Below are 23,164 nucleotides of genomic sequence, written 5' to 3'. Positions count from 1 at the left end.
GATGGTGCTGGAACCCTGGCTCTTTTTAGTATAGTATTGCAGATACAACTAGGGAATCTGAACCCCACGTTGTAAAAGCAAAACCGACCTCGGCAGATTCCTCAAAGCCTCGAGACAAGCAGATGGAAAAATGCAAAACCTCTGGCAGAGTTTCTTTTCCTGTACAGAAATTTGCTACACAGATGTTAGGAGGAAGGTCCATTTTAACACTAAACTTAAGAAAGCTATCTAAACCAAAGAATGTGGACAACAGGTTTCTATAGCCCAGTGATGGCTAGTACTGGGTTTAAAGAGATGTCCCTGAAATGCTAGTTTTCAGGAGCTGAGAGTTTGAATGTGAAAGACAAAACAGGCCATTAGCTGTACGCTGGGAACAAATTATTTATCTTATAGATCTATAGACAGAGGCATTCACTCAGGACAGTATTCTTATTGCCAGTTCTCGCTTCATCATGCAGCTTTCTCTTACAGTGTAATATCAACATCACTTTTGTGTAAGCTATTGTGCATTTCAAAGAGTGTAGTGTACTACTTCATGTGCACTTAGTATATACTTACACTCTACTTAGTATAGTATAGTACTACACTGCATAACACGAGCTGAAAACCTAAAATAAAATTCCACATTGCATCAGGACCCTTCTTTCCTAATTTGTCACCGGTTCACTGTTGCAACTCAAATTTCAACAGCTGGGGAAGTTTTGAGAATTTTAGAATGGTTAAATTAAGAATTTATGAATGGGGAGAGAAACAAGCAATCCAAATGCTTTGCACTTTGTTCATTCAATGACCTTTAATGTCAAAAACAAAAACAGAAGAAAGGAGTGGGATTCAAATCAAACCAAGACTATCTATTTGGCAAAAAATCAAAACTATGCTGAATAGTTTCCAACTAAAGAAAATCTATTTATGAAAAAGGAACTTTTCAAAGAAAAACACTGATCGGTAAATGTGGGCACAGTGAATTGTTTCTGGTAAATGACAGACACTTACTGTATTTTGGCTGCATCCCAGATTTTAAAAATATTTTGGAGAGCTTGTTTTGGTAGGGGTTTTTTTACTTGTTTTAAAACACAAAGGTGTAACAGAGGCCACAAAACTGTGTCGCTTCCTTTATTTTGTTTTTGGTCTTGTTTTTTACTAAAGATGCTGTTGTGCTGTTAGGTTCCCCCATATGGTCGCTTCTACTTTCTCCATAATCAAATTATTTCTACAGGAATAACTCTCTCATACAGACAGAGATTTAGAAAAGACAAACATTTAGTTTGTGAACATAACACAGCAACCTCCTGGAAAATCAAGATTGTCTCTGTTATCTGTTCCCATATAGATCTTTCTTGAGTGAGTGCTAACACTTCTTTTTTTTTTTTCCTTTTTTTGCTTCAGCACAGTAATTACGTTCAGCCTTACCCAGAAGCTACAAAGCTTCAACTGGTGCAGAATTACACAGCAAATTAGACCATAACCTCACTGATTTCCAAGCAGACCTGGCCTTCCCCCAGCTAAACTTGATTATTTTCTTTTTTAATCCCACTTTTATTTTGACTCTGACTAGTTTTCGATGTAGAAATTAGTAGCTTCCTAAACCAAAAATCTATTATACAAGTTTCAGGTAAAATGGAGACAGAAAACTAAGCTCCCCTCTTGCAGAGCGATACAATTCTCTTCCCCCTCCTGAGTCAGCTGAAGTAGTGACAATTCCCATCTTTTTGAGTTCCGCCTAACTGTCCATGCAGCGTATAGTGAAAACACCAAACAACTAAGTTTAAGTAGTCCAGTAAGGTTTGCCGTAAAGTTGTTCCTCTTACAGACACCCAGCCTGCACAGCATGCAGTGCATTCAAAGCAAAACCTGTAGAGCCATGTGCAGTATGAGCTGCAAACCAGATACTCCAGACAAAGCTGAGACAAAACTGATCTAGTCAGTCACCCAGTTGGTCCTTCCTGAGTCTGGCCGCACAGAATAAATAACTTCATCAGAAGGGGTGAGGGGACAGACAGGCTGAAGTGTTCAATCCCATGCAATAGGTACTAATCTGTAGATGCTAAATGGTTTCCTTTGGCAGTCAAATCCAAACTGTGTTACTGGACACCCACTCAGTTTAAGCAATATTGTCCTCAGAAAAGAAGTTTCAAATTATGTAAGTTCTTCTGCAGTTCACTGTGCCCCTGAAAACGATAGCCAAAAAAATTGCTATGTTTAGCCACCTGCTTCTTTATGACCATTTGCTGAAAAAGAGAGAAGAGGTTTATTTTGAAACATTGACCTGATTTGTGCAGTATTTTAAGGGTAGCTCCTTTTTTCTGCTATACTATTTCTAGTATATATAGATATATATACACCATATATTTCTACTATACTATACTGCTCCTTTTCAGCCTCAGTTTTCTTCTTTTCTGCTCAGAAGTGAAGGTGGCTATGTGCATTAATACTGCAATATTTACTTCATCAGAAGAAAGGGTCAGTTCCCAAGGAGGAGCTGCTCCATTCTCCCAGCCCTAACCCCTTCATCTGTGCTCCACAGTCATACCATCTGCCCAAGAGATCTGCTTACAAACAAGAGCACTCACCATCGGAATTACATCCTAAAAATTTAAGATGCTTTTAGACTGCTGTGTTCACCCAGGACCGGAAGGAGTCAAACTTGAGCCTCTCGGCCAATATCCCACCACCCCTCTGAGTCCCTGTGCAGCCCCCAGACTGCAGGGGCTGTGGGGATTTTCAAATGACATTGCTATCACCAGAGAAACAGCTATGGTAGACACCCTACATGGGAAACAGGAGATGATTTGGCATCAGGTTGATGCTACCGTGGGGCGTGAGTAAAGATGTGTGTTTGTAACAACCAGCACATGAAAACAATTAGGTCATCTTTTTGGTGTGTGGAGTAATGTTCCTCCTCTAATGATGCCTCTTTTAGAAAAAGTATCCAGAGATGAATCACTGTGGATAGGGTTTACAGGAATACTGAACATGCTGGAGACTTAATTAGCGAAGGCACTATTAAAAGCCAATGTTTGACAACACATACCATAGCCTCCTAAATATAGTTAGGGTTTCTTTCTATGCATGCTACAAGTTCACAAGAGCCTGCTTTAATTTTAGCACTGAAGATAAGTAAAGGACTGAGCTGACACCTTCAGCCAGTCTTCCAAGCGCAGATGGGCCCTAACGTTGAGGCAGGTTTGAAGAATCCAGACGGTTTAGGAAGTACTAACCACCTCTCCCAGTAGACAGTCAGGCTGACACAAGGTCAAGGCACACACAAGTCCTAGCTGCTCTCTGAAACACATGACCATTTGTACCCATCAGTACCTAACAGCACACATGGTCAATCACATTGATGACCAACAATTCCTTCCCCACCCCTCTCATGACACTGAGGTCTTTCATGGCCATAAGATTCCCTCAGTCATAAAACAGAAAATGTCAGACTGACACTTGTGGTGGTTCTTCCATAAACTGTCTTCAGATTTTGCCTCGACTGCAACACACTAGTGCAAATGCAGCCCATCCCAAGGCAGGGAGGACACTGAGCCCATCTTGAGGCATTGCCTGTCCCTCCTATGGGCACCATGACCCGAGTCTGCTTTGGACATATGTAGGACTGGGTCAGCTGTGTATCACTGACACCTCTCACAGGCTGGAGTCCCCAGGAGACAGCCAGGGTTTTACAGATGAGATGCTATTTCCAGTAGGGGCAGCACCAGCATAGAGCATACACCTGAAAACACATGAGATGTCTTGTTTCAGCAGCTTCAGAAGAAAAGATAATGTTAAATTACGGATATCATTGCCCAGAATGGTTGTATTACTTAAAGGGCAGGGTAACAAACCACCACTTTGCTTTGTTGAAAGGACTGACATGTCTGCCCGCCTTTTTCTACCAGTCCCATACAGCTTTGCAAGGACTGATGAGCTGCTATGATCCCCTTCGTACATAGCCACCGTTAATCCTGCCAGGTCCCATGTAGTGAGTGGGGGGCTTCACACAACTTCCTCCCTGCCTCAGGGGCTGCACCCCACACATTTATGCCATAGCCTCTCCTTGCCCACAGGCAGGCAGGTTCAGTGGCTTTCTGGGCTCCAGCAACAACTTTTGGGGACCAGAGGCTGCACTGCAGCCAGGGGCATTCCATAGCCCCCATTCAGAAAGGTCCTGCAAGACAGACACTGGTGCCTCCTGTCCCACTCCTGTCCCAGCTGGCAGAAGGACATCACATCAGGCAAGCAGCCACAAGGCTGCCCTACACACTGGCACACTTCACAGCATGCAGAAGCAAAGATTAAACTAAAATACATCGATGCTTCCTGAAAATGCCTTCAGAGAAGCAATAGGTAACACCTGATGCAGGTTTTAGCAAAAGCCTCAACGACACCACAGGACATCAATGCACAATGACAATCCCTTCACAGGTGCACGTGCCAGAGGGGATCCGTGGGAAACGGGTTTGTGTGCTATGGAAATGTCATGGAGCGCCTCCGAGACCTGAACTCAGAAGTGGGAGGACGATGGCAAGGCAAGCTGACGTCTGCCTTATTGCTCATAGGTAAGTGACCACACACAAGCAGAGTCAGCTCCTGCTGGGTGGGTTGATCTTGCCCTGTCTTCCCCCAGCACTCCCTGCTATACAGGAGGGTGCTGCTAATGGCATGACACAGCCCACGCTACTCACTGCAGACTCCCTCTGACCACCTAAAGTTGCCTTTGCTCAGCATGCTGTGCAGTCTGCAAGAATTTCCAAGTAGTAGTGCTAAACATGGTCCCAGAACCCCTCACACATCACCTAGTATCACCACTGGGTTTTGCCCCATAGTGGAGTGAGGGGGATCATCCCATTTCTTCTTCCTCCCTGCCCCTGTCGAATTGGATAATTGAGATTTGATCTAGCATGATGCACGTTAGTCCACCAAAAACATCAGGATTCCCAGCTGAGTCTCTCCCCTAGACCCCAGCCATCAGCAGTGGCATTGCTTTCACCAGCAAAGAGGAGAGAGGCAAGGGGCAGAGACTGAACCCTTTCATGGTCTCCATCACCCTCAGAACACCCCACCAGAACACTTCAGCCATAGCCTCAGCCATAGCTGGGTGGTCTCCACATTTCCAAACTCTCTGCAGACATCAGATGGAGCCCCTGTTAAGGGCCCACAGCTTCCAGCCTTTCACAATTATTGCAACCGCCTTGTGAAGAGAATAGCATAACTGTCTTCGACACCTTCTGTTGCATGGCCACAGATTTGAGCTATGAACACACACTGTTAGAATCCAGCTGGATCTTTGAGTTAAATTTGTAAATATGAAAAATTTTCTCCTGATTAATGTAATTTGCTTGGTACTTTTCATTAAGTCCAGAAATTAAAACAAAGATCCTGAATTCCTGACCAGAAAGGAACCAAGGACAAAATCTGGCAGTGTCCATCACATTCAGCACTGAAGACCAAAATCCATTGCCTCAGCACTGAGAGCTCGATTGCAATTTTGCTGTGTATTTCTCCTTATGTATCTGAAAAGTGCCTGACTTGCTGAACACCACCATTTCTTAACACAATCCAGACTTAATTTTTTCATTAAGTTTTGGACATAAATATGCCATTTGATTTACTAGCCAGAAGCTACAAAGACACATTAACCACACAGGTTATCTTACAGTACATTCACTTTGTGTTAATGTCTTTCAAAAGCCAAGAATATACAGCAGAATAGTCCACATTGTATTGTAAGACAGCATTATTAATTTTGAGATATATTCTTTGGTGCAACATACCTATAATGACTGTAAAGATTTTTTCAGCTCTTATTTTAAACCTCTGGAAAAAGAGCTGAATATTAGAAATATCTAATGCCTTCAGCTGCAGAATCAGTGGTCTCATACTGCTATCTTGGAAATAGAAATACCATCTGGGTAGCAAATGAACTTTAATTAACCTTCAGTGCATCAGTTTTTACTACCAGCTATGTGTTCACTGGTATTTGCACTACCAGCAGGTTTCCAACAGCATATCCCTCACCCCATGAAGACCAAACTGATTTAAAGCAGAAGGCCATCTTCCCATAAAGACACATCTCCAAAGAAATATTGGTTTCATGTCCATCGCCCTGGTCTGCATACCAACAGAATCCGGGCTGCCAGGAGCATTCTGAACATTTTGCCTCACTGTGCCAAATATGCAGCAGCACCTGGATTTCACCTCCCATCTGCCTCTCATCTTTTAATGACCTGGACTTTAGAATCTTAAATTAACATTTAATAATCACAGATAGTATTCTTGCTTAGTCTGTCCTTCCATATCTCTCACACAGTGCCTTTCTCCAATGAGCTTTTCGATAGGCATTTAAACTTTTTTTTGCTCCCCTCTTCTTATAAGAAAATATCTACGAATGGCCACTGAGTACCCTGGGACCATTTACTGTACTTGTACCGACAAATAAGGGACTGAAAGGTACAAATGTAAGTAAACAATAGAATGGGTTTTACATTGATGGGGGTTTAGCTCCTTCAGAAATGTCATCTCTGTTAAAAGTGTTTTGATTCAGCAGATTCAGAAGAACTCTTTGCTGTAGCGTGTTTCTGGATACACTTAAATCTAGGGGCCAGAGACTGTCTTTTTCCTACTTGAAAGAAAAGCAAAATAATTTTGTGAGTCAGGGTAGAACAGAGTCATGCTTCAAAGTAAGTTTTGGATTGGGTTACATGGATATACTCAAGGGTTTTTCACTTGGTTGAGACAAGGACCGAACTAAGATCTGAATTTTCAGCAGGGAAGCCAACAGGTCACCTTTTACATAAGGGTGATAAAAAAAGCAATGGGTTTAGTTTTTTTAAGGGGGGGGGTGGGGGTGGCGGGGGGCTGGTATGTAAGCAGTCACTGAAGCCAGGACAACTCTGGAGGCACCTATTTCTCACACAGGGACATAAGGGTATAATCTAACCTGAACTGAAGCCAAGAGAGGCCTCCACTTGGTTCAGACCCTATCACCCCACTTCAGAGGAAAATATGTAATTTCAGAATTTAACAGCTAGAGCGGGAAAAAAGCATTCACCATGAGATTATGAGATTTAATTTTTTTTTTAGATGAGGCCTGCATTGAAATAAATCTCTGTTGTTCTGCTCTTCTAGATAAAGGATCTTCTGAATAATAAACAGAAAGCACAGTACTTTGTGAAACTCCATGTAATTGCTGGTCAACTGAATACCAGTACCTTGAATAACACTGATGTAATATATACCTTGACTGGCAAGTCAGCAGAGATATCAAAGGGAGAAAAGGTAAGAGGTCTTCCAGCCCACCTCAGCAAGAATACCACTCTCTAGTCACTCAACAAGGTGCGAAAGGTCTTTCTGCAGCAAGACATCAGGTTGCGGAGAGCTGCTGGATTATGAAAACCCACAGCTGTAGTCATGTGTTACGAGAAGTTCAACTGAAACTTGAAACCTCACCAGCATCAAAGTTCTCACTAAAATCAGTGAAAACAAAAATTACCTTTAGATATGCATCACCACTGAGTGGTCTAACACAGACTGCTCTTAAAATGTTTGCTGAAATTAACTCATCTTAAATCTGCAAGCACGACTAACAGAGCTGGGGAGGGGTGGCCATTAAGAGAGTCTAGGTGAATTAACAGGGGGGTGGGGAGGGAAAAGCCCAGAGCTTATGCTGGAAACTTGTGTGTACCGCTCACAGAGCGAGCACTGACTGCACTGCAGGTCCCACCTCTCACAGAGCATCAGCATCCTTCGAATGATGCAGCAAATAGGTTTCTTCAGCATAAATAAAATGCAATTGGCAATTTATCATGAAAAATATGAATTTCATCACTAGCCAGTTTATTTGATGTCAATAAACATCGGGGCAGTCTGATCCCACAGTTTAAAACATTTGTTCTCTACAGCTGATATACTAGATTTTGTAATCTAGAATTACTGTTGTTGGTCCACTAAATGTCTCTTAAAGACTCAGACCTATCTGAAGGCTGAAATCAAGTACTTCTCATGTTTTGCAGTAGAACAGTGGCATCTGGGAGATCTATTTTTATTTCTTTAATGAGTACGCGCTCCATGTGTAACAGGAAAATATCATTGCTGTCTGAGGCCTGTTAGCTTCCTGCAGGCTTCAGTACAGTGCAGGATCAGCAACATTTTGTTGTTTTAAATATAGATATAATATAAGGAAATGGGTTGTAGTCCCATAAGATTACAGGAGTTGGCCATTTGAGTACAATCACATTTTAAATCATTTCCTAGCTGACTTTTATTACTAGCAGTCATCAGAGCCCTTTCAGGTACTCTGTTCTCCCCACAGGGCCTGTCCCTGCTTCTCCTCTGAACTTTGCTGTCCTGGAACAAAATAACATGGTCCTGATCCAAAGTCAAAGGAATTTTTACCATTTCCTTGATAAACATTGGAAGCAACCACAACCTTTAGCCTCCCCAGACCTAAACAGCCCAGGTGCTGGCCATGGAAGGAGGTGTTAGACTTTCAACATGCATACTCCCTCTATCGCCATACCATAATAAAAAGCTCACAATGCATTGCCTGGCTTCTTTCAGGATAATCAATTAAGAATTAGAATCCAAGGAGGAAGGAGGAAAGGAAAACTTTTGCAGGGAAATATTATTGCTTCCAATGGGATTTTGCACATTATTGACAAATCCATGGACAACGTGGAACCAACATTTGAAAGCAGAAAAGAGGTGAGCCATAAGCTATACACATGCAATGTCAGACTTCTTTTAAAAAAAATAGTTTCGCATTAATTGAATGCAAAGAACGACTAACAGCAGGTAGACTTTCAAAGTCTACCAAGCCATTGTACGTCAATTCAGAGAAGCAACATTCAAAGTGAAAGGTAATGACAGTTCCCACAGCAAAGACGATCGCTCTTCTGCCAGGCTGGTCCATGGAGGATTTGGTTGTACTCGCTGCCTCTGGGTGGTTCCTTGGGAAACTGGCAGTAATGATCAGTGCATCTCACTGAATTCCACAACAACATACTAAAAGGAGGGACATCTGGACAAGTATTATCAGGCAAGACCTGTATTCAAAGCAACAATCCTTCCCCTTAAAAGGCTAAAATTATAAATACTGGTAATTTCAGGTGCTTTGGGTTTTTTGGTGCCCTGCTTAGTTTATTTTCTTAAGAGTTCAGTTCTTTGTATGGTGTTCTTTCAAATATTCTGTTTCTCTGCCCTTGCTCATTGGGAACGAAGAGAAAACAACCCATTCCTCATTACACATACTGTATGTTCTATGACTACACAGTGTTTCAGGACAATGATGAAGTTTACCTATAAGCCAGCATAGCACCAGGACAAGAGCACTACCATCACAGCCACTTCCAAGCACCACCAGCCACCCAAACAATAAGGAAGACCAAATGCATAGAATCTGTAATAACTGAAACTCATACAGTAATTAAAAAAAATGTCTTACGAGAATTGGTATTTATTCCATGTTCCCAACTAAAATAAATTTTACTTCCATCTTATTTCAGGAAACCATAATGTCAGTACTTCAAGATAATGGAAGATACAGCCAGTTTACATCTTTGATAGAGGTAAAGATCCAGAAAAACAATTCCATAAGGCTGCTTTCAGATGTTCTTCAATACTAATATGTAATTTCACTTTTATTCTTACACCAAAACAGAAAACTGGCCTGGGAATGGATTTACAGCAGGACAACAGGCCTTACACAGTCTTTGTTCCAAGTAATGAGGCTTTGAGTAACATGAAAGCTGAGGCTCTGGATTACCTGCTTTCTGCAGAGGTATAGTCTTTCTATAATGTGTATCCTTCTCAGATAGTAGATATATATGTAGATATATAGCAGGTGTATACACATATTTTCCAGTGTTCGTCTAAGCTAAGTTCCTGCGATTGAGGTTTAAGCCATCTCTAACAGTTAAAGATTAAGACGACACCTAGAAAGGAACAGGATTTTGGGTCTCCCATTGTATAAAGCAATGACAATCCTCCACACCAGGCCCCCACTCCCCTGCTCTTAGCCAGACCACACAGCCTGGACAGCCCCATGGCAAAGCACCAAACCCTCTCCTGGAAGGTGTCACCCTTGGTGGGACCAGACCACACAGCCTGGACAGCCACATAGCCAAGCCCCAAATCCTCTCCTGGAAGGTGTCACCCTTGGTGGGAACAGCCAAGGGGAGCAGATGCTGCAGGGGCCCCGCTGGCTGGGACACACTGCTGGTGAGGTCCCAGGAGACACATGTTGGCATCCTGTACCCTGGATGCCTCCTGCCTCTCCCAACACACACACACAAGTTATAAAAGGCCCGTGCTGAAATAAAGTGATGTAGGGGTGAGGACACAGATTTGCAGGGTGCATGCCACAAGCTGAGCACCACCACTGACCCAGATGTTTCTGGTGCACCAGCCGGTGATGCCATTCTCATCCCCATGTCCTTTCAGCAGGCCAGGTTGGGTTTATGTGACTCATTTGGAGCTAAAACGGCCTCTCTTCTGCTCTGGCAGGGTTCATGGAAGTTGCTGGAGCTGGTCCGATACCACATTGTCTCCAACACTGAGGTAAGCATGGCTGCTTTCCTGACCTAGAGTGTCAGAGCATTTGCAAATCTTTTGCTACTCTGAAGGCAGAGGTTTTCCAAGAACAACCACCACCCTGTGCTGCACAAGAATGCAAAGGACAAATTTGCCTCTGCCCTTACTAAGTGTAGTCACGTAAAGGTCACTAACAGAGAACACGAACCTTTCACCTCAGTGTCACTAATCGAAATAAAACCTTGCTAAGAGGCACTGGGTAGCCCTTGAATCATGGCAAAATAAAAGTGCATGGTGTCACACTACTTTGTTACATGCAATTAACTATTCACTTTAAAATATACCTTTTGGTGATGGGGACTTAGCCCAAGGGAGGGGTGGGTGGGGGAATTATATATACAGTCACCCTGAACATGAGACCCACTGCCATAGACTGCTGTGGAACAAGAACCACTGTCAGGGGGTACTGTCAGTTTGGCAGGGCTGCAGGAATGAGTAGCAGGAAAAGTGCTTTTTGCTATCAAAATCAAGCGCTCTCTAACCCTATTCTACTAAGATTAGTCTTCTTTTTATCAGAGAGAGGTGATTTTGTCATCCTCTAAGTAAGCCCCCTGTTCTTCCCTCCTTTTTCTGCTGGAAACAAAGAGCAGAACCCAGCAACACCAGCTGCTACTAAGGCTAGAGGAGACTCAAGCTCATCGCCACCCCAGCCCCTGCTGTGGGGAAGGAAGGAAGCCTTCGCATCCTTAGCAAAAGGGCCTGCTCAGAACATCCAAGGCGGAGGTCACCCCCAGCACAGAGCAGTGTCACAGGGAGCAGAGGCATGAGATCCACGTGTCCCTTCATGGGATATCAGCACTGCCGTTCCTATAATGGTCTAAGGATGCAAACAGGGCTATTTTCAGGGAGAGGTGATAACTTTACTTAGATTGAGTGCTATAATTAGGAGAAAAATTAATATTCTTTTTGGCAACAAGCTCTTCACATGCAACAACCAGGAAGCTCAGTAAAAATTTAATCATCTGACTTTGGTACACAGGCAGGTTAGTCAATGCGAGGCTGCCCACTTAGCGAATAGGGTCATTGGCTCATCCTAAAAAGAAAGGCAGTCTTGTTTGTGAAATCCATCTGGATTTGAAAAGTATAATGATATTACAGTTCTTTCAATTGATTTATATTCATTTCAGCTAGATATTGCCAGCCTCATCTCGATAGAGCACATCAGAAGCATGGCGAAGCAGTTCATTTACTTTAACAGGACCAGCACTGTAAGTCAAAGGCGGCTTTCACCTGTAAACAGCTCTCCCTGATCCAAACAGCTGTTTGCAGGCAGGGGGAGCAAAAAAGGAGTGGGTACATTACCAGAGGAATTGCTTGCTATAACGAGGCAGAAATTTTCAACTTGCCATTCCTACCCACTGTTAGAAATTAGTATTATAAAGGACAAGAACAAGTGATTGGTATATAAGGACAGCCTGCAGTTTCTTTTTTCTTAATAGCCTCAGTCCAGGAATGATCCTCATCTATGCTCTGCCTAGTTTAAAAAAAAAAAAAAACCAAAAAAAAAACCCCAATGTAAAATGTTTTCAATCCTTCTGTTATATATTTCTATTATAAACACAGTGCACACATAGGTAATTATTTATTTTCTTTCATATTGCAGTCTCTGATTCTGATGAACCTAGCGAACACATTTAAAGGTGTTAATTTGTCAGTACTTTTGTGAAAGCAAACTCATCTGTTATGTTAACTCCCTTCTGTTCTGGAGAAGAGATGCACCTATGAAAATATTTGTAAAGGCAGAGCAGTTGCAGAACTAAATGCAGAAAAATTTTTTTTCTTTTTTTCCTCCTGTGAATTTAGACAGATCCCAGATTTTCTCTTGCTTCCCCCACCTTTGCCAGAGAGAGGACCAAAGCATGATTATGCCCACAGAAATCAGTGCCTGAAGTCATCAGTAGTCTTCTCATTTTGTCCAGTTTTTTATCACCAGTTCCACAGGCTAACGATGCAGATCAAGAGGAAAACTTTAGATACCACTGTTGTAGAGCAATATCCACAAAAATGTACAACATGTGTGCTTCTTGCACAAAACAAGTGTAATAAAAAATAGATAGCCAACTTTTAAAAAGTATGACTAGAAATTCTTGAAATGAATTATCCAAAATTAAGAAGCTATGGCAATTTTATTATTAATAATAATTTATTGCTTCATAGGGACAAGTCTTGGTGAGTGGAGAAGAAATGGAAGAAACAGATATTGTTGCAAAAAATGGTCGCATTCATACCCTTGCAGGAGTTCTTATCCCACCCACAATCATTCCAATTCTACCACATCGGTGTGATGAGACAAGAAGTCAAGTTGCAATGGTAAGAGAATCACCACAAATCAATAGCAATTAACTGCTCCATACAAGGCACTCTAGCTTCCTCTTTACTACTTTCTCTGATGTCCGTAAAAAAAGGGGATATTTTTTTGAAATTAATATATCAGTGACATACAGCCACCCAGCTAGCAGTACTGCATGGATACAAATAATTTGCAAGCACATCCTATGCCACTCTAATGCATCTAATTCTTGCAGTAGCCCTTTTAAATACATTGCCCCTCTAGTCAAACTTTTTCTTTCAGTTCCTGAATCTCATCTGTGAATACAGGTACCTGGTAAGCAATGCCAAGTTCCCAGGGAAACTACTCTGGATCAGTACTTCCATTTCTACTTAATGTGCACGGGAAGGAGCAAGCAAATTAAAATTTTAACATAATAATTGATTTTGATATTAATACACTAGAAATATGTTATTTTCAGAAGCCGCAGCTTCCCATAGCCCTGTTTTCTTCCAGTTTTGTGCAAATTAGGAATTACAAAGGTTTCATACCTTGAAGGGTGGATTTCAACATAGCTTATTCAGTTTAGTAACACAGAACAGGCCTTTCCACTTGGTAGCATTCAGATACTATTTCTGGTAAGAACACAAAGTATCAGACCAAGCTTTTGGTTTGCAGTAAGCGTGGCTCCACGGAGCTGTTACTGGACCGTGTTCAAGCATGTATCCGGGCCAGTAACAGTTCTGTTGCAGTAATGCAAAACATTTACTATTTTAACTTAGAACAGTCCAGAAGTACAGCCCTGAAAGAGGTTCCCAGCAGAGCTGGACAGCATTGAAATTTAATGAAGGAAACACAAGAGCTGGCAGTAAAGAACTATTACCTCTGACAGTAACTACAAAGTGTTATATGTGCAACACAATCATAAACCAGGTAGAGGGCTGAGCAGCAATCTCCAAAACAAAAAGCAATCAACACTCAGAACACTTCAATAATCTGAATTCCTTACCAGGAGCCTACCTACAATCTATGTCTGACATCAATCAATCCTAAAGCAACACTGAGAAAAATTATTTCAAGACAAAGCAAACAGTGTCTGTCACAAAAATAATTCCCCAAACTGAAGTTAGGCACTTTTGTCAGCTTTGAAAACTTCACACATAGTTTAAAATATAATTTAATATCCAAGGCTTTAAGCAGAGCACTGCTACCAAGGAGAACACCAAAACTGAGTAATGGCATTGCTGCTCTTACCTGTCATTTTGCATCTTCATTACTCTCAGAAAACAGGAATAATGCCACCTCCTAAATATTACTTGCAGTACCAGTTAAAAGAGACAAACCTTACAGGAGCTGGCAGGTGCACACACCGTTTTGCTTACACACACACATCTGTGTAACCATACCCGAATGCTGAAAGCTGTACCCAAGCCTCACTGAACGACAGCAGTGCTTACTCAGAATTGTCACAAAAAGCACATGAGGGGCAACAAGTCCCCAGAACCTGCTGGATGCGTGGGCTGTGGCCAGCTTTGATGACCTCTGACAAGAAGTGCTCTGAGCACTGAAGCAGTAGCTGTCTCCAGCTGCCTGCTCCACCTCTCTCAGAGGTCATCACTCCCATTGCAGATGACATACAGGAGTATGCGTCTGTGCTTTAGTTACCTCACTGCAGACAGTATCTTACTCTACCGCTGAAAATGGGCAGATCTGACCTTGTGTGGAAATGCAGATGCTTTTATCTGCCCCCACCCTGTGCCATGGCAGAGGGAAGAGAGAGGGCTCTCATCCTCAGGAAAAGGAGGGAGCAGGTAGACATCAATGGCTGACACCATCCCAGGTGGAGAAAGGGAGCAAGCAGGGAGAACAACACCCACAGAGGGAAATGTTTTCCACAGCAATCAGCCAGATTTTTAAGTTCTAAAGAAGAAAAGAGGCACTTGCAGGGATTTGCAGAAACACGAAGACAGGTAAGAGCCTAAGTCTGCTTCAGCCACGACTGCACAGCTTATCAAAGAGCTTTTATAATGCCCAAATGTATTTGCCAAAATACACCCAACACACAGACCTTTAGAACATAGTAGTGGCATTGGTACCTCAAGTATTTGATGCCCAAACACTTTTGTAAGTCTGGTCCTTTATTCCTTTAAGTGTTGTTCAACATGAAAAACTACTAAATCCAAACCAGTACCTGATTCTTTCCCCACAGCTCTGGTAATAAATCTATGGGGAAAATGCTGTAATTCAGGTTCATGGTCACTTGTCCAATGACTATGACAGACAGTGAAGTAATACATTGGATGCCAGCTGTACGATTTATTCTGATTTGATTGAAGCACAAGACATTAGCCGTCATGAGCAACATGGATTTGTCAAACTCCGTATCTACGGTCTGAAAGGCTCAACCTCTCTGAACATGTTGAGCTTGTCGAGAACTCACCTTTAAAACTACCACTGGAGTTTATATCTCCTCAGTGCTGCAATTGTCACTCTGTCACCACCACATGGTCATAAATTAGCTAGTGGGGAAAGGTTACCAAAAGGTGAAGGCATAAAGATAGCTATATGCCACTGGATCATAGTGGAGTACAAAATCTATGACATGAAGCAAAGAATATTTTTCTTTTCACTACCTATACACAAGAAAAATTTCTGTTCACACTGTCTATATATGAGACTCAACTCATCTGTATTCTTCCTAGGAAGAAATAAAAAATTCTCATAGAAGTTAAGTGTGCAGACTGCACTAGACCCTTAGACAATATTAGTTAATATATTATACTGGACTGAGCAAAGGATGCCAATGTATTCGTGCCATGTTTATCTTCTGTTTAGGAAACTTCTAGTTCTTTAAAAGAAGGGAGTGGAGGAAAGAAAAAAGAAGATAAAAAGGGGAAGTTGGAAATGAACAACACCGCAAAGATCAGAGCCAGCAGATATAGCCCTGGTGCTGATGTTCCGTTCCAGGCCCGTGCTGTAACAGTTAAAAGACACAGAACACATGTATTTAAAACTTACAGGGTATATCACCCATAAGTATGCATCTCAGTAGTTGGTATAAAGCCTTTTCAAATGACTGTTCTTACTGCTTCCATCTAGGGTGTCTGTGCGAGTTGTTTATTGTGTGAATTGGCTCCCTGTCCACAGGATTCAAAGCCCATCTTAACGGGTGTTTCCTGACAGATTCCCCAGCTGCACAAAACACAGAGAGAGAAAGGGTCCCCACATGTTAATTACTACTCTCCCAATGCAGTGAGCAAAAGAACCAGACATGAATACAGGAAACTGCATAAAAATGCGGATATAGATTGTACTTTAGTCTCTTTTTGGCAATGATTGAATCATCAGGTAATTTAAGCATTATTTTGTTCGCTGTTGCAAGATCCCTTGTTGACTTCCTAGAAGGTCTGACTTTTTTCTTAGGTAAAAAAAAAAGGTCTGTTTAGGATAGGCTTAGGCAGGAGAGGTGAGGAATGAGAATTACTGCAATTATGCTTTGAGAGTTAGTAAACCAAAAATGGAGGAGGGATACATTTAAAATAGACCTTATGTTTGTTAAAAATTACTTTTTGATTAAGCGTCCTTCCAGAAGTAACTGTCTGCAGAAGTAGCTTTAGAAAGGATTGAAAATCTTCCACTTGCTTTGCATCCGAGAGATGCAAATCTGGCTGCATGTTTCTCTGCATACAAAACTCGAGCCTAGCTGCCACAGGAATTTTATTGCCTCATTGTAAAAATTGACTGGTATTTAGTCCTATACACCATATTCAGTAATAACCTAAATGCCACTGTTCAGTAATAATGAAAATAAAGTACGCATTGTTAAAAAGTACATAGCTTAATACCTTTTTGCAATACAACACCATAGTAAGGTGCTTCCTGTTCTCCAGTTAAATGATGTTGCGATATAAGACTGTATCACAGAACTCTAGGTTGCTTTGAAATACTAATGCTTCCAATTTGTGCATGTTCCAGTCTTTCTTAAAATGGAGATGCATTATTGAAGGCCTAGCTTTTCAACGAACTGGCTGTGCTAGAGCCTGCAATATAACAATAAACATATAGAGTTATGGTTCCTTAAGGTGAAATGTATAGAAAAGTTTTCAAAAATATTGTCTTTTGTGTTGTGAACTTTCATTTTTGGAGAGAAGAGGTGTTTTGGAGATGTCCACGTAATTTCCATACCTTTCCACAGGGGTCTGGGCTGAGAGGAGCTACTGTAAAACTTAGAGCAAAACAGCCAAATTCCAGTGAGAGTTTCTTAGCTGCCACACGTTACTGACAGAAACACTCTCATACCCTGTAATGCAGGAGTTTTCACGTAAAGCTCCAAGCCCAGGTGCTGTTGTTGTCCCATACAGCTTCACACAAAAAGAACAGGACATCTTGGTCCTCCCTGGTCCCAGCTGCTCCTGTCCCAGGACTTCATATGGTACAGGGTAACAATGAATGGGAAATGCTCCAGAGAACTGTGCTCCACTTCATCTGCTTGGCAAGCCCAGTCCTTGCAGAAGTCATTAGCCCCTGGGAAGTACTTCCACCTTTCTGGCTTCTAAATAGGCTTCTGCACTTCACGACGACCATTAAGGAACAAGCAGCAAAGTCTATGAATCCCTGAGCTTTGGGAGCCTTTTGCTAATTCCTCTTTCCCTCGAATCACACATGTAAATGTGGGGTTTTTCTAATACTTTCTGTGCTCTTGATAAGTAAATGGATCAAGCAGTCAATTCATGAATAAAACGAAAGATGCAGCCAAGAAAACATTTAGGGCTGTGAGTGGCTAATCCCACACTGGTGCAGAGGGGAAGGAGGCAGACCAAAGCAGCACGCCTAGCTTTCACAGGGTCGCCCTGGGGTAAAATATATCTTTGAGTTCCTCATTTCAGACAAAAAGGAGACTGCAAACTGCACCACGCTCCCGCTGGCAGGGTGAAGGTGCATGCAGTGCAGGCAGACACAGGCAGGCACGTTCCTAAGTGGTGACAGGACAGGGATTTCTAACATTAATGAGTCTGATAAGAGCAAGGGAAGGATGTGGTGGTCTGGGCATCCCCTTCCTGGGCTGCCAGCAGCCCTCCTGGTTTGACCCAGGCCATTGCAGAGGTGGCTCTGGCTCAGCACAGACCTTTTAAGGGGCAGCTACCCACAGGCCTTTGCCAGAGGGCCAAAACACAATGGAGAGTTGTCTTTAGTGTGCTGTCTCCGCACTAAGGCACTGGAAAAGAGGATATTTGCTTTATTTCACAGGAACCAAGATGCTGCAAAGGCTTCTTTGGCCCTGACTGCCGTCCGTGTCCAGGAGGTTTCTCCAAACCCTGCTCAGGAAACGGACAGGTAAGCAGAGCATCCAGCAGCACCCTGCACTCCCATGGGGGCAGGGACAGGCTGTGTCCCAAAAGTCCCTGAAGCACTTCTGCACAACAGGAATTCTGAGCTCCACAGGAGCTGCACCCTCCATTTATGCCCAGTGGTGGCTGTGAATTTCGGGATCAATTATACAGAAGAAAGAAAATGAATCTGTGTCCTCTTGGATCTCCAAACTGCAGGTTTCTGTGGTTCTAACACACAGCACGCAGGCAAGGCTGGGGCTGGGTGACCCACTTTGACGCTTTTACTTTGCACAGCACAGGGTGATGTCCCAGCTCACTATTTTCACTTTAAAATTGCAAAGGAAGGTAGAATACAGAGCAGCAAAGTATGAACAGAAGGAAAGTTTTTGCTTTGAAACACCTTTTTCGTCAAAGTTGAGGTTCTTCCTAGTAGTCTACCACAGTCACTATACAGACAGGCAGATAGTCTCTTCTCTGGAGGAAGGATAAAGATTTATTTTAAGAAATCACCTTTCTTCTGTATCACAGTGCATGGATGGCCTGGATGGAAATGGAACCTGCGTTTGTGCTGAGGCATTTCAAGGCTCATGCTGTCAATTTTGCTCAGACCCTGGCAAATATGGACCTCAGTGCAACAAAGGTAAGTACAGCCCTACTTCCTCAGCCTAAGAGCACAGGCTATTTCTGTTGGTAACATTAAGGTAGGAGTTAACTGTTCTCTAAACAGTCTCTGTGGTGGACGAGCGAGATGTCTCTGGGGTACTTTTATTTCTTATTTCAAAGGGATAAATCTAAGCCCAGAGTCAGTGTAAATCTTCTCACTGACTTAATTGGGCTTTCTGCAGGGGCCATAGCTTACTTTACACTAATTTATTGTTCTTTTCATTTCTGTCTCCCTCACATAAGTAACTGAAAAGAAAGCCTTTGCTATTCCGTTCCCATCTGGTATTGCCCGCAACAGATCAGATTCTGCCTGCAATGACAAGTATATGTAATCTAAGAACAACTAGATCTATAAACAGATTGAGTTTAGGGCTACTTACTAATTATCGTTACTGAATAATTTCAATTTAATAGCTTATAGTTCTAGCAGACATCTTCTATATACTGACAGGTTAAATCCTGCTATGTAAAACCATATTACATTGAAGAGTCTACAGAATGTACAACTTCAAATATAGATACAAAATAATTTCTAGTCTTTTTTGCTATGAAACAACCTGTCATTCATGAAACATAGCTCACTTGAAGGTTCAGAGACAAAAAAAAAACAAGAGAGAAATTCCATAAGAAAAGGTAGTATTGCCTAAGTTCCAGTCCCGGCAAAGCAGGACACGTTGGCTTAACTAGTCACCACTGGCACTTCTTGGGATTGCAGGTGGCTTACCTACTATGTCCTTTGGGCACACTGCTCTGCCTCCCAGCACAAAGTGCTGGTAGGTCTGTGCTGCTGCTCTGTGTACTATTAGCCCAGCACTGTACAATTTATAAGATTGTGGACTAGGTACTATATCATGATATAGTTCCATATCACTGAAAATATGTCAGAAGTTGTGCAATGAAATAACTTCAGTCTTAATACCCTAAGACGTAGTATTTTGCTCCTACTTCTCTGAAGTACTTTGACATTCATGGATAGTTAAATGCACTATAAAGATACAGTAGATTTTTAAATACTTTCCCATAAAGCTCACCTAAAGAGACATGGATATGATAAATAAACAGTAAGTCCTCCAACAAACTGAGACTAAGAATACAAAAGTTTAGATTCTAGAAAAAAAAGGAGAACCTAATTAATAAGAAATGCTGTGTAAAGATAGATGCCTTTTACCACTATGGAATTGCACACTGTAATTTATGTCTGGTAGAATGCCTCTGCATTTATGGGACGTGCGATAGCAGAATAGACAGCGATGGGATCTGTCTTCCTGGGTCATGCAGAAGTGGATACACAGGGAAACTCTGCGATAAGCAGATTGTTCCCTGCGAGCCCTCCCTACAGCTCTGCCATGCACATGCAGACTGTCAGCTTAGTGATGGTGCAGTGAGGTAAGTCAGTAACTTGCATCTAATTAATATTAACTATGCTGCAACTCTTTCCCATTTGCTTAATCAAAACAGCGCCTTGTAACAGCACACATCAGCCACTGAAATACTGCTATGCAGCAAACAAGCATAAACAAGCACCGCATTGACCTTGAGTTGCAAGATAGTAATTAAGAGTTCTCAATGCCCTACCCTGTACCTTACTTTTAACACCAGTAAGATAGATGCATACTGATCTGACCGTTGTTCAGAAGACTGCCCTCCTACCAACACCTACAAATGCTCTTAGGAACCTCTTATTTCTAACCATCCCTTAGTGAATTAGGAGTTTGAGCCTTGCTGAAAAACAATGAAATTCTCAAGCAGCCTGGGGATAGATAGCTCACTCCGGTTAGCTCAAGTAAGATTTGCATACCATAACACTGTAGACTGTAGCACAGGCTCTCCAGTCAGTCATGACAAGACTGGTCACAAAACTCTGTTACTACTACAGATGCCTTGCACTTGCCTCATGCTCACCTTCACACGCAGCAAGTTTGCCTCTTGCTGCAGTGTATTCATAACGAGTCACCACAGAAAGCAGGATGGGGGATGCTGCGTAAATTGAGCGCTTAAGAAATTCCCTCCAATATAGGCTAATCTTGTGGGAATAAGCTAGGGAAGCAGGGGAGCTCATTGTCTTGCATACATTTCAGGGAGAGAGCTATCTTCTGTGTCATGAAAGAAAGAGCAACCCCAGCTCATAATTAATTTAGAGCTGTTAGCTCACCTTTGCAAAGATCACATCAGTGCAGAATTCATTTCACTCCCCACCTCATACATAGAGAATGGATCCCTGATTTGACTTAATTAACCTGGTCAATATTTTGGGGAGAAAACATAATGAATGCACCTGCGCTATTTGCATCATGAATCCAAGGTTATCAATTTTAAGCTGCCTATAAATAACATGTTATAGAGGAAAACAATTGCTTCACTTTACAGCTGTCCTATGATGTTTAATGCCTGCCTCCCTCCTCCTCTTGTCTTTGTAGCTGTGTTTGCAAACCTGGCTATGAGGGAGATGGCATGAGCTGCAGCAAAGTTGATCCTTGTGCTGCTTTAAAGCCGGGTGGCTGCAATATCAATGTAAGTACATGCTTTTCCCACAGAGCCTGGCACCACAGAAAAGTAGGCAGTAAGGAAGGTTTGGCCAGAAACCTTTGCAGAAGGAAGAGTCACAATTTTCACTGCAGTTTCAAGCTCGCTCCACAGATAGCAGCATCGCTATTGCTTAGACAAACTGCTTAGACAAGCCTTACACCTAAAGCCCAGATGCCATTTAACTGCCCTGAACGAGTACCTCTGCATCCCTCCCAGGCCGAGTGCATTCAGACGGGTCCAGGAGAGCACACATGCATTTGCCAGGCAGGATGGACAGGTGATGGAAGGGAGTGCTCAGCCATCAACAACTGCCTGCTGCCCACCACAGCAGGGTGCCACGAAAATGCCACCTGCATATACGTTGGGCCGGGTCAGGTACGTCCTCCCACATTTATTGCCACCTTAGGCACTAGCCCTCAGATTTTGCTCTGCTGATGCTTCCTGTCCTGTTGTCTTCCCCAAATTCTCTTCTCCCTCTCAGCCACAAGGTTATTTCCCCATGGTGCTCTCCACCCAAAGCAGTCTCCTTCAGTTCCTATCCTAGTGCTCCCTCCCTCCTACGTGGTAGTGTCCTGGCAGCAAATACTTTTCAGTAAGTACGTTGGTAGATGTCAGGTATAAAAGGTCTTCTGGAGATATTAATCAGTGTCATTCCACTGAAGTCAATGGAGTTACACAGAAACAGAGACTAAATCACCACATCTAGAATCTGCACACTATTTTAATCATTTTAATGAATTGTTGTGTTTTACTGAAATGACAGAATGACTGCAAGTGTAAGGATGGATTTCGGGGGAATGGAATTGAATGCACACCCATAAACTCATGCCTGGAACAAAATGGAAAATGCCATCATCTGGTGAGTAATTAATCATTCCCTGAACCAAGTATTCAGATACATATCACATCTTGCCTCCTGTGCACATCCTAGAATTTCCCTGCCATTTCAAGCCTGCAATTTCTGTTTGAGTTGGAACAAAGCTTTCCAAGCAGCTCCACAAGCACCAAAAATGCTGTGAACCGCGCCTGTCAGTATGGTACATGCACTGAGGACTGACTGCAAGGACTGCTCCCAGTTCTGCCTGTATAGAAGGACTGTCTCAAACCTGGAATAAATAAATGCTGCTTTTCTACCAGCAATTACAATTTGGATGCACTAGCCTGTTAGGATGTTTATCCAGCTCACATCTATCAGCTGTATCAGTAGCTCCATGTGTCCAGCAGACCTGCAGGCTCTACTGCACTCTGCAGAGCCTGCAAGAGCCACACCAGCCTCAGGCAGGACACAGGGACAGAGCTGAAGTGAAGAGCATTGAGAAGCAGAAGATGGATCTGCCATAGCTGGGTGAAGAAACAGGGCCCAGTTTATGGAGGGAGGAACTAAGAAAGGGTGGAGCAAGGGTTTAGATTCCTATAGACTTAGTGCATGGTGAGCAGGTGAGGGAGTTAGTGCCCCTCACCTGGTGGAGTTTGTCCTGTAGGGGCATGAGGATGTCCATGAAAGTTCTTATGAAGATTCTTTGTTAAGTTTATGTTTGTGTATGAATGAGTTCCAGGAAGAGGCTTTACAGACCATCCTTGCTCTTGAACGGTCTCCTGATCTTCTCTCTTTCTGGTTCAAAGGCAACTTGTCAGTTTGAGTCTTCTCATGGCTGGGAGTGTGTGTGCCCAAAAGGCTACAAAGGAGACGGTAGAATATGCTATGGAAATGCCGCAGATGTAAGTAAGATGGTCATCTTTGAGCACAGGACCTACAGCCCAGTTCTCACACTGGATCTTAACCAGAGAGATAGCA

The 23,164-nt window shown here is 42.6% G+C and overlaps 1 protein-coding gene across 2 annotated transcripts in view; it reads left to right on the top strand.

The window, feature by feature from the left end:
- STAB2 (stabilin 2) overlaps positions 1-23,164 on the top strand; it is an 88,155-nt gene that overhangs the window by 17,697 nt on the left and 47,294 nt on the right. For both annotated transcript variants that reach the window (XM_056338952.1, XM_056338954.1), the window contains 16 exons: positions 4,417-4,550; positions 6,367-6,449; positions 7,120-7,269; positions 8,551-8,694; positions 9,495-9,557; positions 9,650-9,769; positions 10,495-10,548; positions 11,709-11,789; positions 12,739-12,891; positions 18,098-18,184; positions 18,709-18,820; positions 20,049-20,229; positions 21,261-21,354; positions 21,586-21,744; positions 22,133-22,228; positions 22,993-23,088. In XM_056338952.1, the coding sequence (XP_056194927.1) occupies positions 4,417-4,550; positions 6,367-6,449; positions 7,120-7,269; positions 8,551-8,694; positions 9,495-9,557; positions 9,650-9,769; positions 10,495-10,548; positions 11,709-11,789; positions 12,739-12,891; positions 18,098-18,184; positions 18,709-18,820; positions 20,049-20,229; positions 21,261-21,354; positions 21,586-21,744; positions 22,133-22,228; positions 22,993-23,088 (1,807 nt within the window). The remainder of the gene's footprint in view (positions 1-4,416; positions 4,551-6,366; positions 6,450-7,119; positions 7,270-8,550; positions 8,695-9,494; positions 9,558-9,649; positions 9,770-10,494; positions 10,549-11,708; positions 11,790-12,738; positions 12,892-18,097; positions 18,185-18,708; positions 18,821-20,048; positions 20,230-21,260; positions 21,355-21,585; positions 21,745-22,132; positions 22,229-22,992; positions 23,089-23,164) is intronic.

The sequence above is a fragment of the Falco biarmicus genome, chromosome 5 (assembly GCF_023638135.1).
Source record: "Falco biarmicus isolate bFalBia1 chromosome 5, bFalBia1.pri, whole genome shotgun sequence".
NCBI classification, from domain to species: domain Eukaryota; kingdom Metazoa; phylum Chordata; class Aves; order Falconiformes; family Falconidae; genus Falco; species Falco biarmicus.
The sequence above is the reverse complement of the archived record's forward strand: the minus strand, read 5'-3'. Positions and strand labels throughout refer to the sequence as shown.